This window comes from Cyanistes caeruleus, chromosome 9, assembly GCF_971803275.1.
Source record: "Cyanistes caeruleus chromosome 9, bCyaCae1.hap1.1, whole genome shotgun sequence".
Lineage (NCBI taxonomy): Eukaryota > Metazoa > Chordata > Aves > Passeriformes > Paridae > Cyanistes > Cyanistes caeruleus.
In genome coordinates, this window is record NC_141709.1 from 18,154,680 (window position 1) to 18,166,856 (window position 12,177).

General features: G+C 36.6%; 1 protein-coding gene across 2 annotated transcripts in view; it reads right to left on the reverse strand.

Annotated features, from left to right (window-relative positions):
- RPAP2 (RNA polymerase II associated protein 2) overlaps nucleotides 1-12,177 on the reverse strand; it is a 35,200-nt gene that overhangs the window by 10,970 nt on the left and 12,053 nt on the right. Inside the window, exons 11-12 of one of the 2 annotated variants that reach the window (XM_086901913.1) lie at nucleotides 6,647-6,715; nucleotides 4,961-5,693 (exon numbers count right to left, since the gene is read on the reverse strand). In XM_086901913.1, the coding sequence (XP_086758039.1) occupies nucleotides 5,477-5,693; nucleotides 6,647-6,715 (286 nt within the window). In that variant the 3' untranslated portion in view covers nucleotides 4,961-5,476. Of the gene's footprint in view, nucleotides 1-4,960; nucleotides 5,694-6,646; nucleotides 6,716-12,177 lie in introns of those variants that run through there. The other variant, XM_086901914.1, reaches the window with a different exon arrangement.

A 12,177-nucleotide genomic window follows, 5' to 3' on the forward strand; every position in this document is an offset into this window, starting at 1 on the left:
TCTAGAGAAACACTTTATACATCATCTTCAAGTGATAGACATTTCCTTCCTTCCCTCCCTCCCTCTTCATTATACAATTCACAGAAAAAAAACTGTCTATCATGTCAAGACTGACATTTTCAACAGCAATGTGACAAAGGAAATTAGAATCTCTGGAATGAAATATTGCCTTTCTAGATACCCTTACTGATTACTGTTGTAAGATTTTACATTCCAAAATCTGCATCAAGCACCGTAAGAGAGGAATGATTAGATCTTCAAACAATACTGCTCTTTTATGGGGATTTTTTTACTAAGTTTTTCTGTTATAGTGGTTCCAGAAAAGTTAAGGAATACAGTACTTCTACTTTGGACACAATTTATTTCAGTGCTAAAGAAGAACAGGACACACCATTCAGCCTACTAGAGGTACCATTATGACTACCTGCATTGAACCAAACACATTAATCCAGAATCCATGCCAAAAACTCTGCTGGTACAAAATACCTGGGGATCACATGATAGGAAGCTATACTAGCCTTTCCAGTGATGTACATCTCTACATTTTCTTTTGTGTCAGAAACAAGCCAAATTAACACAGATTTCTGTTTTACAATGAAGTTTCCTGTTAGTCAGAAACACTGCTTATATATACATATCCTCACTAAAGTAGGCTGTTCTTTACAAAGTTAACAAAGATAAAAATAAAATTCAGAATATAAAAGATTCAAGTGTGTGCCAGTCATGTTTTCCTTTTAACAGATGGGTAGTGTTTAATGATAAAAAAAAGTTTGCACTGAATGTATTAAGATTAATTATTAATGAGCAAACAAGTATATTTTCATAGGGCTATAGTTGCAGGATTCAGTTGAAACATGAACATTTCAGTTTGCTCAGTGGATGAAGTTAAAATACATTTAGTTTAAAAGTAAGTCTAGGGCAGCTGTTAATGGGAATTACTAATGTCTTGCAGCACTAGTTCAGAGCTGTCTGTATTACTACTACTGTACTTTTTCTGTACAACTATTCCATGCCACTGTACTACTTATGACAAAACTTCCAATAAGCAAAGCACTGATTATGGAAGGAAAAAAAACATGAACAGAAGAAATCTTCTAAAAGTATACCTTCTGAAGAAATTTCACTCTAAAAACAGTTAACTCTCTGGGCAGTTTTTCCATCTGCTTGATCACAGTTGTGGCATGAAGTTCACTGGGACATGAACTCCACTGACCAAGTCAGCTCCCCAGTGAGTCAACACGCTGAAGCAGCCTTCTGAAATCCAGCATGCTGTGTCAGAGCTTGAAACACAAGTGGCAACATCTCACTCACACAAAAGGCTAAAATGAAGTGTCAGAAAAAAGTACTTTCCCTACTACCATATTCTTAAATCACAAGTATATTTGGAATATAAAGTTGCTAACAGACTGAAGCAGATCACCCCAAATAATGTTTCACATAAAAGTATTTCTAGATTCTAACAAAAAGATTTATCAGAACACCACCTCGAAGGACAATTTATAGCTGGTGATGCACTTTGCACACCAGATCTACTGGTTGTGCATGATGTCAGTCTGAATGCCCACACATACAGCTGCTGGGAACATGCAGATTTCTATCTCTTGGAGGGATTTCCAAGACACCTGGCAGACAGCCATGCCCCTGCTCTTCCCTTGCACTGGGCAGCAGAGCTGGCAGGTGCAGAGATGACAGCTTTCTGAGCCAAGCCTCCTAACTCCATGCAGCAGGAGTCCAGTGTGCTAAGGCTCCACTCCTGCTGACAAAGCCAAGCTCCAGCACTGTGAAGCTGAATTAACTATCCCGGACTCAGAGAGTTTGTGCCGGGCATACGTGAGAGTTACACAGCACATCCAAATGTCCCATTTAGAAGGCTACCCATGAGAATACCAGCATGGAAAAGACTGCAGCTGTATGGGCTGCAATGAAATTCACAGTGTCACTTCCTGTGCAACATCACTGCAGCAATAGTGGGGGGGTTTGTTCTAGGAGAGACACCTTGGAAACTGTTAGGGTTTTTTCTATTTCTCCCTTATGAAAGAAGAAGATATTTAATTATTTTTAAAGTTAACACTTACTAATAGCCCAATTAACAACACTGAAATCCCTCATGGTACTGTTCTGTGTAATGTTTCCTAAATAATATTGGAACATGCCAGAAAGAACTAAGATAATATTGGTCATGGCCGTGATATGCCAAATAAGCAGCTTCAAGTTTGCTTAGAAACTGCTGATAAGTAAGCAAGCTCAATAGAAAAAAACTGCTTAAAATACTTAAGAACTGCATAACAGAAAATCTATTTGAATTCACACTTACCAAATGACAGCCTAAAATTAAGAAAAAAGGGAAGAAAATTTTTAATGCATTAAGACAAAGCTGCCTTTTCTCTATTTCACACAATAATAGAACTCTACAGATAAACACAACATATAATCACATTCAAATGCTTTTATAAAAATACTCTTTGGATTCTTGGTCCTGCAAGCTCAGCTCTGATTCAAAACAGGAAACAATTATATTTCTAGGTTAATGATAAATGATTTTTCTCAGCTGAAACCTGGAACCAAACTTCCATCATCAGACATGCTAAATAAAATATCATCTAGCTGACTTGTACATGGTTTCTGTAGGAAAACGTCACTCTGCAAGTCTGATTCATATCCTATATGTATTGGTACATTAGATTCACATATTTAAAACATTCACACGCTTCTAGATAAGAACACAGTAGTGATATCAGAAACATCTAAATTCCTCTTAAAATGATTTAGAAATGTCAGTGCTGAACAATAGATGTGCCCTCGTGTGCAGAGTAAAAATACATACTTGAACCCAAGATTCTCCAGTTCCTGAACTGTTATCTCCAAGAGAGTAAACCTCTAGAGTACATCTCCACATGACACATTTATCTAAAGTGGCTGCACACATATAATGACGGCTTTTGTTCAGTGATCATAGTCATTTTGAGTTTGTTTAAATACTGCAGCCAAATGCTTATAAACTAATCCCAGAACATTTTGAAATGCTTCAAAGCTTTTAGCAGGGGAACCTCTTGCATAGGCTTGGCAGATGAAGCTGACCACAGTTCACTGGAAGCAGCCGGCTCAGATAAGTAAGATGAAAGCAGACATTTCCTGAAAATATCTTGAAAGCTTTCCATTAGTCTGTGCCAGGGGTATACACTAAAAACAGAAAGTGCCCATGCTTGTAAAGCAACCAATCTTCCCACTGCTTTCTCCATTCTTTCTTAACTACTGTATTTATATCTATTTATCTGCTTCATTTGGTATCTTGCAAAGTTCCTTGGCAGAAAAAGACGCAACTTCTGCATTCTAGTTTACAATACATTATAAAGCAGCTATTATATTACTAGAACAAAAAAATTCTATTTAACATACTAAATAATGTAACAGGAAGAAAATAAAATCTACCAATGCCAAAATTACTACAAATTACAAATAAGTAAGATATTTGAATTCCAGATAATTTTAAGAGTCACCCACCCCATGACAGGCAAGAATACCACTGTTTGAACATAAATCTCTGGCTGTCAAAGTGTACTTTAACAAGGTCGATTCAGCATTGCTGAATGTGCTATATTCATAGGAGTGCCTCAGGCTAGATATTCCATAAAGGTAGAGACTGGCTGTGTTCATATTCTATACAATAATTTGACTGAATAAATACAACTGTTCACTAGGAACATGAAATACTCCACTGTTGAAATCTCCAACATTTTATATTTTGAGACATGCCACACTGTCCAGTTCCAGGCACTTTATTTTAATGAATGAGAAACCCAGGTTTCTTTAGTAGTCAGTAGACTTAAGGGCACACAAGCACTTTCAGCAGCTTTTCAAGGACCTGCAGACTATGAAGTGCACCTGGGGTGTAATTTAAGCACCAAAATTAGATATTAATGATATCCATCATGGTGTATCTTACAAAGAGTTAATATGCACACTCAAATGAAGAGAGGAGAGCATGATCATACCATAATACACTAGAATTCTATACAGCAGTAATGCTAACAGTTATTCTGTCCAGTATCTTATCACAAAAAGTGCTGGGGCACTCTGAAAATGCACTGTGAAGTTAAGTACACCAAGTCCTCAGCACACGCTAGCCATGTATGTTTGAGGAGGAAGTGGTGAGCCACAACATTGATGCACAAAATAGGGTGCAAGCGAAGTCCAACAGTTGCTACTTGAAACAAAACAATATCGCCCCCCTTAATAAAAAAAACCCCAAACTTCAGGTCTTAGATTTTTTTTTTTTTTTGAGGTATACCTTAGATTTTTTTTTGAGGCATGCTCACTCTGCTTTCTGCAATCCCTGCACCCTGGGATACCTATAGTGTGGTCTGACACCCACCTGGGAAGAGGAAGCATTATCCTCTACCAGGGTGTTGCTTATGCAGCTTTACTGGTTAGTGTTGGCAGTAAAATGGTCGTCCTATATCTGAAATCAGGTCAAGACCTGTGAATAAATGTGAAAGTGTAACTGAAGCTACTAAAGACCCACTCTGACTCAGGCCCCACACGACTCTATGATCTAAATAACATTAGATGTGCTACAATGTGCATAATGTCCCACTACATTAAGGGAGAACACTTTAATAGGGTGTAATTATTTTTATGAGCATTATTAGCAATATACAACAGGCTCCTTGGGAGTCTGCAGGAAGTGAGAAAGGGCCTAAGTGAGGACCTGTGAGGGGTTGTCCAGGTCCTCAGTAACCTTTCTCTGCACAGTCCTGGCTTCCACTAAATACTCAAGCTTGATTAGAATTTCCAAATAATTAAATGTTCTACTTTAATCTTTCTGGAAATAATGCAACATGCATCATGCTATTAGAGGAATCTGAACACTCATTCTATCCCACCTACATTCTTCCACATTCTCTCCTAAGAGGCAGCTGAGAGTTGTTAAAAATCTCAAGATCATGAATGTGCAAGAAGCTTACAATAAGCAGAAAGCAGCAGAGGTTTTATTTATTATTTCACTAGTATTATAAATAAAATCTACTCATTTTTATGATCAAATATAATTAATTTCTTTAGGGATGGACATTTAGTAAGTAAAGGTAAAAGAGACTTGGTTCTGTGCTTACACTGACTGCTACCAGGACTGCCTACTACTTGTATAACATTCTAAAGCAGCTGTAAAACAATCATTACTTATGTAAACATTTACAGCTCATCATACGCAGAGACATATTTTAACTTCTGATCAAAAAGAGACACCATTGCCTTAACTGCACAGAAACTACTTGAAAAATTAATAAGATCTGTTTCACAAATTACCAATTCAACCAGAAGAATATATAGTAAAAATGACAAAAGATTTGTTCTTATAGTTGATAAAAAATTTATGCCAAGGCATTCAAGTAAAGTTACTTTCTGTGTTCTGATTTAATGAATCATTTGAGCGGTATCTGGCTGGGTGACACAGATGTAAGGCTCGCTGAAGCCTGCTCTAATGCCTGCTGGTACCGTCTTCCTTGGGACAGCAGAGCCAGAACAATGTGTCAGACTCAAGTAATATCAAGGAAAGTAAGTGCAGTGCTGGGCATTCGATGAGGCTGGCCCACAATACTTCCTGACCTGTGAATGTCTGTAAGTACCTCTCTGTCCTACAGGCTCCAGTGACCCAGGAAGCCCAAAAGCAGCAGCAGCGCAGTAATGAACAGACTCTGGAATAAAGATTTTTGCAATCTCGTAATTCAAGCTCAAGACACACAAAGATTGGTTGATGGTTTAACCCTAATGCAAGGCAGAGCCTGATGCTGTGAAACCACCAGTGATTTCTTAATCATTTAACATTTGATAAGGTTTGTGTCTCTAACTTCAGAAATGTACATGAATTTTCAAAATACAAATTAAGGAACTTGGTGCATATGAATACAGCTTTTATAGATCATGTTTCTGTGATGAAGTTTACTGAAAGACACTGTAATACAATCATGTTTTCCATTAGAATTTAATCCTACAGTAAGTAAAACACTTCTAAGGACTGTAGGTAAGGTAGTATTGTAATCTTAACCCACAAAACTAATCTTCATAAAAATAAAATACTGGGTTCAAGTATTCCTTGGAAGGAATTCTCCTGCTAAAAGAGATTTCCCCTCTGAAAGAAGTTGGCTAGAATACTTATACCTATTTTAGAAGCATACATATCTTTATAGAAGTAATTTGAGTTTAATCATAAAAGTGAAAGATTTTAAGAAATTAGAAACAAAATCAGAACTGAAAAGCCTAACAGTTATGCTAAATCCAAGTAATACAGTATACATGTCATTTTGCCCTAATGTCAGAGAGGGAAGAATGTATGTCAGCAGCAAATGGAAAAAGGTGAATTATACTCTTACTTCATCCTGCAAGGCCTCTATAAAATCCCTTAAAGCTTAGCTTTTCTTTTTTTTTAACATAAGTTTGTCCACTGATCCACTGATAACATTTGATGCAAGGGGGACAATTCTGTTTCATCATGAAAATTTTGTTCGTTTGCATGAAAAAAATTATTTTTGTTAATTCCACAGTTAGTTGCATGAAATCTTTCTTTTCTTTTACCTGAAAATTATATCTTGTTCCAACAGGCTAATAAGACAGTTGCACATAAGAATATTTGACATTTAAGGGTACTTACACAGACAGCAAAACGATAGCAATGAGAGTCCATTCAGGCATTTTATGAATAATATTTTTGTTTGTTAACCTGAAAAATAATTTAAAAAAGATCAGTATATTTTATAGCAAAAGTAAGCAGATTTTAATAGCTGAATTTTAAGGCTACCATTAATACACTGAATTTCAAAGAAGCAATTACAGCTGTAACTGAACAATTCACCAGCTCTCAAGCTTGTGTCATCCTCTAATGGAGGAACTGCAGAATTTCCAATGTCCTCTTTTTTTTATATGGAAGTGGGATGGGGAAGACCAAACAGAAGCTATTTTTTTAATTTGCTCACAAATAGTCCTGGCTGTTCTGAGGGCCCAGCTGTCATACATACTGGGAAATTCTCCAGAACTACACACAAGTTTCTGAAAAGATGGACCTTCTTACACTTAAGTTTCCCTCCTATTGGCTTCAGATCCAGATTTGCTGTAAAAGCTGATTTGGACAGACTGAATTTTATATGGTGGCAGTGACAATCCTCTGATGATTCTTGTTTTTAAAATGGAAATCCAGAATTCTAACTTCTGCAATGGGAGCAAGAGCAAATATTAGAGCCATATAAATATAAATGAGGTGTGAATAAAGAACCACATGGGTGTTCAACTAAAGTGCTACCGCTGCACTGAATACCAGCTGACCCCTTCGGCTGAACTGCCTAAAAAACCAGATCTGCTTTGAGTCAAGTACTAATCTGTGTGTTCAAAACAAGCAATTTCATGAAGAAGTCACAGTCAAAAATGAAGTTGTGCCTATACAGGCACCCAAAAGAGCCAGCAGAATTAAATTTATTGAGGAAGGTGGCACCATCCAACAGATAAACTGAAAGCCAAGTGCCTTCCCTATGTTTGCTTCCTGCTTGCTTTCAGTTTCCCTTCCATGACCTTGTACGAATTCAGATCCAGAATGAAGATACCCTGTCACTCATACCCGCTCCTATAGGCACTGGTGAAGACAGCTCATTTTCATCAAGCTCCTATCTGGTAACGAATTCAAAATCAGGGTTTTCTTCCTCAGTAAGATTACTTTATGAAGAAAAAAAAATAAATAATTTCAGCAAGTATATAGTTACCCAAAACCCCCACAAAAGGCTAAAATTTGAGAATGCAGAAGTATTTGTACTTGTCATTGATAAAATTCAAATTCTAATAAGAAATTCCTCAAAATTATATTCAAAATGGTCATTAAAAATGTAGTTATCAGTAAGATATTTTATAGTATTCGTCTGCATTTCTCTAGTTCAGAAAGATATTAAAATTTAATAAAATAAATTTGTAATGATCAAAGCAATATTATCCCACTTTTGTCCTCAAATCTCCAAGTCTTCAAACCAAAATAAGATATTGAAGCAATAATTACTCAAGTAGTGTCTCAACAATCTAAGTTTTGTCCAATTATGGAAGTAAAAACAATGTTTTGCACTACAAACAAAGAACTGTCACATCAAACAGAACCAACAGTTCTGGCAAATACTTATTATATTTGTTATAAAAAAGTTAATTTTAGCAATTATTATTTGAAATAGCTAATGAATTTAGCTGGCAACAAAGTTTGTACCTGATAAACTGTTACATTTTTCTGGCTACAGAATAAGAGACAAAACAAAGGCTGAACATCTTGACTCAACACTGATGACAGTGATAAACACTACCAAGAAATGCCTGATGGAATCATCTTGACAGGCAATTCATATGTAACATTCCAGTTAATCTGTTATGATGAGACACAATGAAAGAGACAGCTCCAAGCCACCTGGGGAAACTCTGTCAAATAGAGAAAGTAGCTTTATTTCAATGCTTTACAAGGAGTTATTATTGATTACAGCACAGGAAAGTGTCATTCTTGTACACAAACTGAGAGATGCAGTTATTTGTGTCAATTAACTCTTATTCAATGTTAGTATTGATTGGCAAGGTCTGAACACTAGTCATTGCCATCAATATGCTATTTCTGAAGGAGGCAGTCAAAAGACACAGATAACCAGCAGGACACAGCAGTATGGATCTGCTGATGTACTACAGTCACTGCACTGGATGAACAGTCAGGCTTCTGCAACTGAGTAACCTCTCAGTACAACACCTGTCCCAAAACACCTGTGCAGCTGGAAAAAAACCCCAACATTTCAGAGAGATCAGAGTAAAGCAAGCAACCTACAGGTGTGAAGCCTTAAATAATAAGGAGCAATGGAAGGGCAGTTACTTTCAAACAAGCTCTGTGTCAACACCAAGGCTTCTGAAGAGCAAAGCTTTCAGAAAACAGGGAACTGCAGGGCCTCTGTAAAAATGGTTCATTAACTCTTTGTCTTGCCTCTAGTCAAAGCTGTTACTTCTGAACAATCCATGAAAGACATCACTAGATTTCTGTATGCTAAAACTGTACAAAACTTTGTGTGTGTGATTTGAGTTTTGCAATGAAATCTTTTCTGTTAAAGAGTTTGGCCAAATTCTCCCTCACCTACCTAGAGAAAGAAAACAATTTGTAACTTCCCAAAATGGAATGTGGCCACTTTCTTGACCTGTGTAGGGCAGGATACACAAGCTAGGAAAGTTGGATGATCCCAAATAGCTGTGTGGGTTGCTTAGTTGCTGGTTTGTGGGTCTTGTGGTTCACTCCAGCAAGACATGCTGCAGCACCCAGCAGGACTCACACTCTGTGAAGGAGCCTGACGGAGCACGTGGGTCCAAGTGGCAGAAGCTTCCAGGGTAAAGGACTGAAGAGTAAAATGCATTAACATTCCATCCCAAACAACCTCCTCATAACTGACTAGTGCCCAGCCTGCAATTCAAGGGAACTCCAATAGGGAAATTGGAATCCTGAGTAAATAAAAACAGTAAACCCAGCATCTTTGCAAACATAGCAGCCTCTCCTTCCTACATCCAGATTCCCAGTTATGGGCATATATAACTGCAGTTCAAGAATCTGCCTATTCTATAAATCAGGAAACTGACTTTGTGGGATTATGACACAAGTCTTGACTTTAAGGGACCTCAGCTACCTGTATTTTTTTCAAAAAAATACACTAATATGTGTAAAAAATGCACTAATATGAGTGAAGTTTAACTAACCCAAGGCAGCACAGGCAAATACTGAAGCATATATTGTTTTTCTTTAAGTTTCAACTAGACCAATTTAACTATTAAAGACAGCTTTTCTACCTTCTGGAAAACAGCTAAGTATTTACATACTGTAATATCATTTAGTTTGATGACAGCCAGCAAAAATAAGTTACTATTTATCTTTAGGCTTCCTTTGACAGAAGCCCAATTACTTGAGAAAAAGTGATTAGCATCCTGATACTCCTGTATTTCCACAAAGAACTTTGTCTATGACCAAGTACTATTGGTTGACTTGAAACCCCAAATTTAAAATTCCACTTAACAAGGGTAATAGGTAAAATAGGTATTAATAAATGTATATACCAAATAACATATATTCATGATACATACTTAAAAGCTAAAAGACTGGTCTAAACACATGATAAAACCAAGTTGTAACAAGAAGTCTTGAACACATCTCACAGATTCATTGGTAGAGTTCAATGTCAAAGATAAGTTCCATAATGGGAATTAAAATACTCGCAACCATAAAATACAGAGGGAATTCTATTTTCAAAATTAAGTATTATGCCTTGAAAAAATCTAACCACACATTCAAAATCATTTATCCTCAATTTATATATAAGAAGCTAATTTTCTCTTGATCTTTTAACAAAGTGCCCATACACACTCTGGAGAATTATTTGACATCTCAGTTTTCGTAACAAAAGCTTACAGGCACTGAGGGACTTTGTTTGGGAAGAGCTCTAACCATTCTAAAATGTCTCTTGAGATCTCTCTAGTGTGTTTCTTAGCAGTGGTGATTGAATAAAATGCTGCCCAAAGGAGGCTGAACTGCAAGTGTTCCTTTAAAAACCAATGGAGCTGAAAATTGTTGCTTAGTTCACCACATGCTCTTTTTACCCTTCTTCAACTAAGCTCTTACTACAGCCATGTGTTTTATCTACTACCCTCTTTGGCAAGCTCTTCAGCCTGAAATATATTCAGTACAAAGAGCAGGAAAGAGCATGAGCATTTATCAGTGCTCCTCCATCATCATTAAGTATTTGAACCACATTAACAAGGAAAGTAACACTGGAATTTCTATACCCTGTAAATGCAAATAACGTTTAAAATTTAACCCAAGTCTCCCTGCCAAAGCATTCAATCCAAAACTTAGGAGAATACTAATTTTAAATAAACTTAAACCAACATACCAAGCTGGAGATTCAAGTTAATACCTTCATCTTAATATTCATGAGCTGACTCTTGTGTACCAACAGACCCTTCCACATCAGTTACGCAAGACAAAAAAAAAGGGCCCAAAGGTTTTTATTGTTTCTCTATTTCCTGTATTTTTGTATTATTTTTCTATCAGTGACAACAAAACTCCAGTTATTTTGAGATGTATATTAAGGATTTTAAAATTCTTGTATAGTGCCCACAACTGTCTTTAACTATCCCCCATCCAGAATCCTGAATTTCTAAGCAACTGATCTGGAATCCTCAGAGTAAGAGGTTCAACAAGAGAACAGTAAGAGAACAAAAAACCCACAAGAATAAACTCACAAAGTGTTATCTCAAAGATCACATCAGATTAGGGGAGACGTTTAAATTATGATGAATTGCCGCTACATGGACCAGGTATTGGGTTAAAGCCCAAATAAATGTGATTTGGTTCTATTCTGTAAGCCCACAAGTGTGTGTGTATATATAAACATATACATGTTTAGAAGTCTATTTTGGTTTCAAGTCTCATTTGCTATAAACCACTGAAAATTTTATATTTGTGCCCCATTGTCTCTGAATAGCAAAAATTATTTAAAATAGAAGCTCTGTTTTTAAGCAGGTCCGGGCCTTCTTAGATAATCAATTATAAAAAAGTGGTTTGAAAGACACCAAATGTAGTTTCTCCAGTTTTATCAGTCCATAAGCTAAAGTGACTATTAAGCACTTAAACTGCAGAGCAACAAAACTGTTTTAAGACAAAAAGATCTTACTCAAACAATAGGTATCTATACACTGTGCACAAAAATATTTTCACTGTTTTCAGTGATGTTAAAATAAAACGTGAATCAGATCTTAACAGACTGCAATCAGAGAATCAAATTCAAATAGTATCAATGTTTTTATTTAAAAGAGATCATGCACATGGTTACCAGAAAGGGAGAATTTTCCACACTAAGGAATCTTGCACAGACATCTGTGTTTTAGTGGTGTCCTTTCAGACATGTGGTAAATCATAAGGAATCAGGTAGAGCTGGGTTTCTATTCACCAAAGCCTAGATTCCTTGTGGCAACTGCTACATGAACGAGTTTTGGAACATTTACATGGAAATCTCATGCAGGTTGAGGATGTGGGAAGGACATTTCAAGAGTGGCAATGTACACACAGTCAACAGCTGCTGTTGCTCATTTTCTGACAATACTTGAGGATGCAGGACACAATCTAGGTCCAGGTTATAAGAG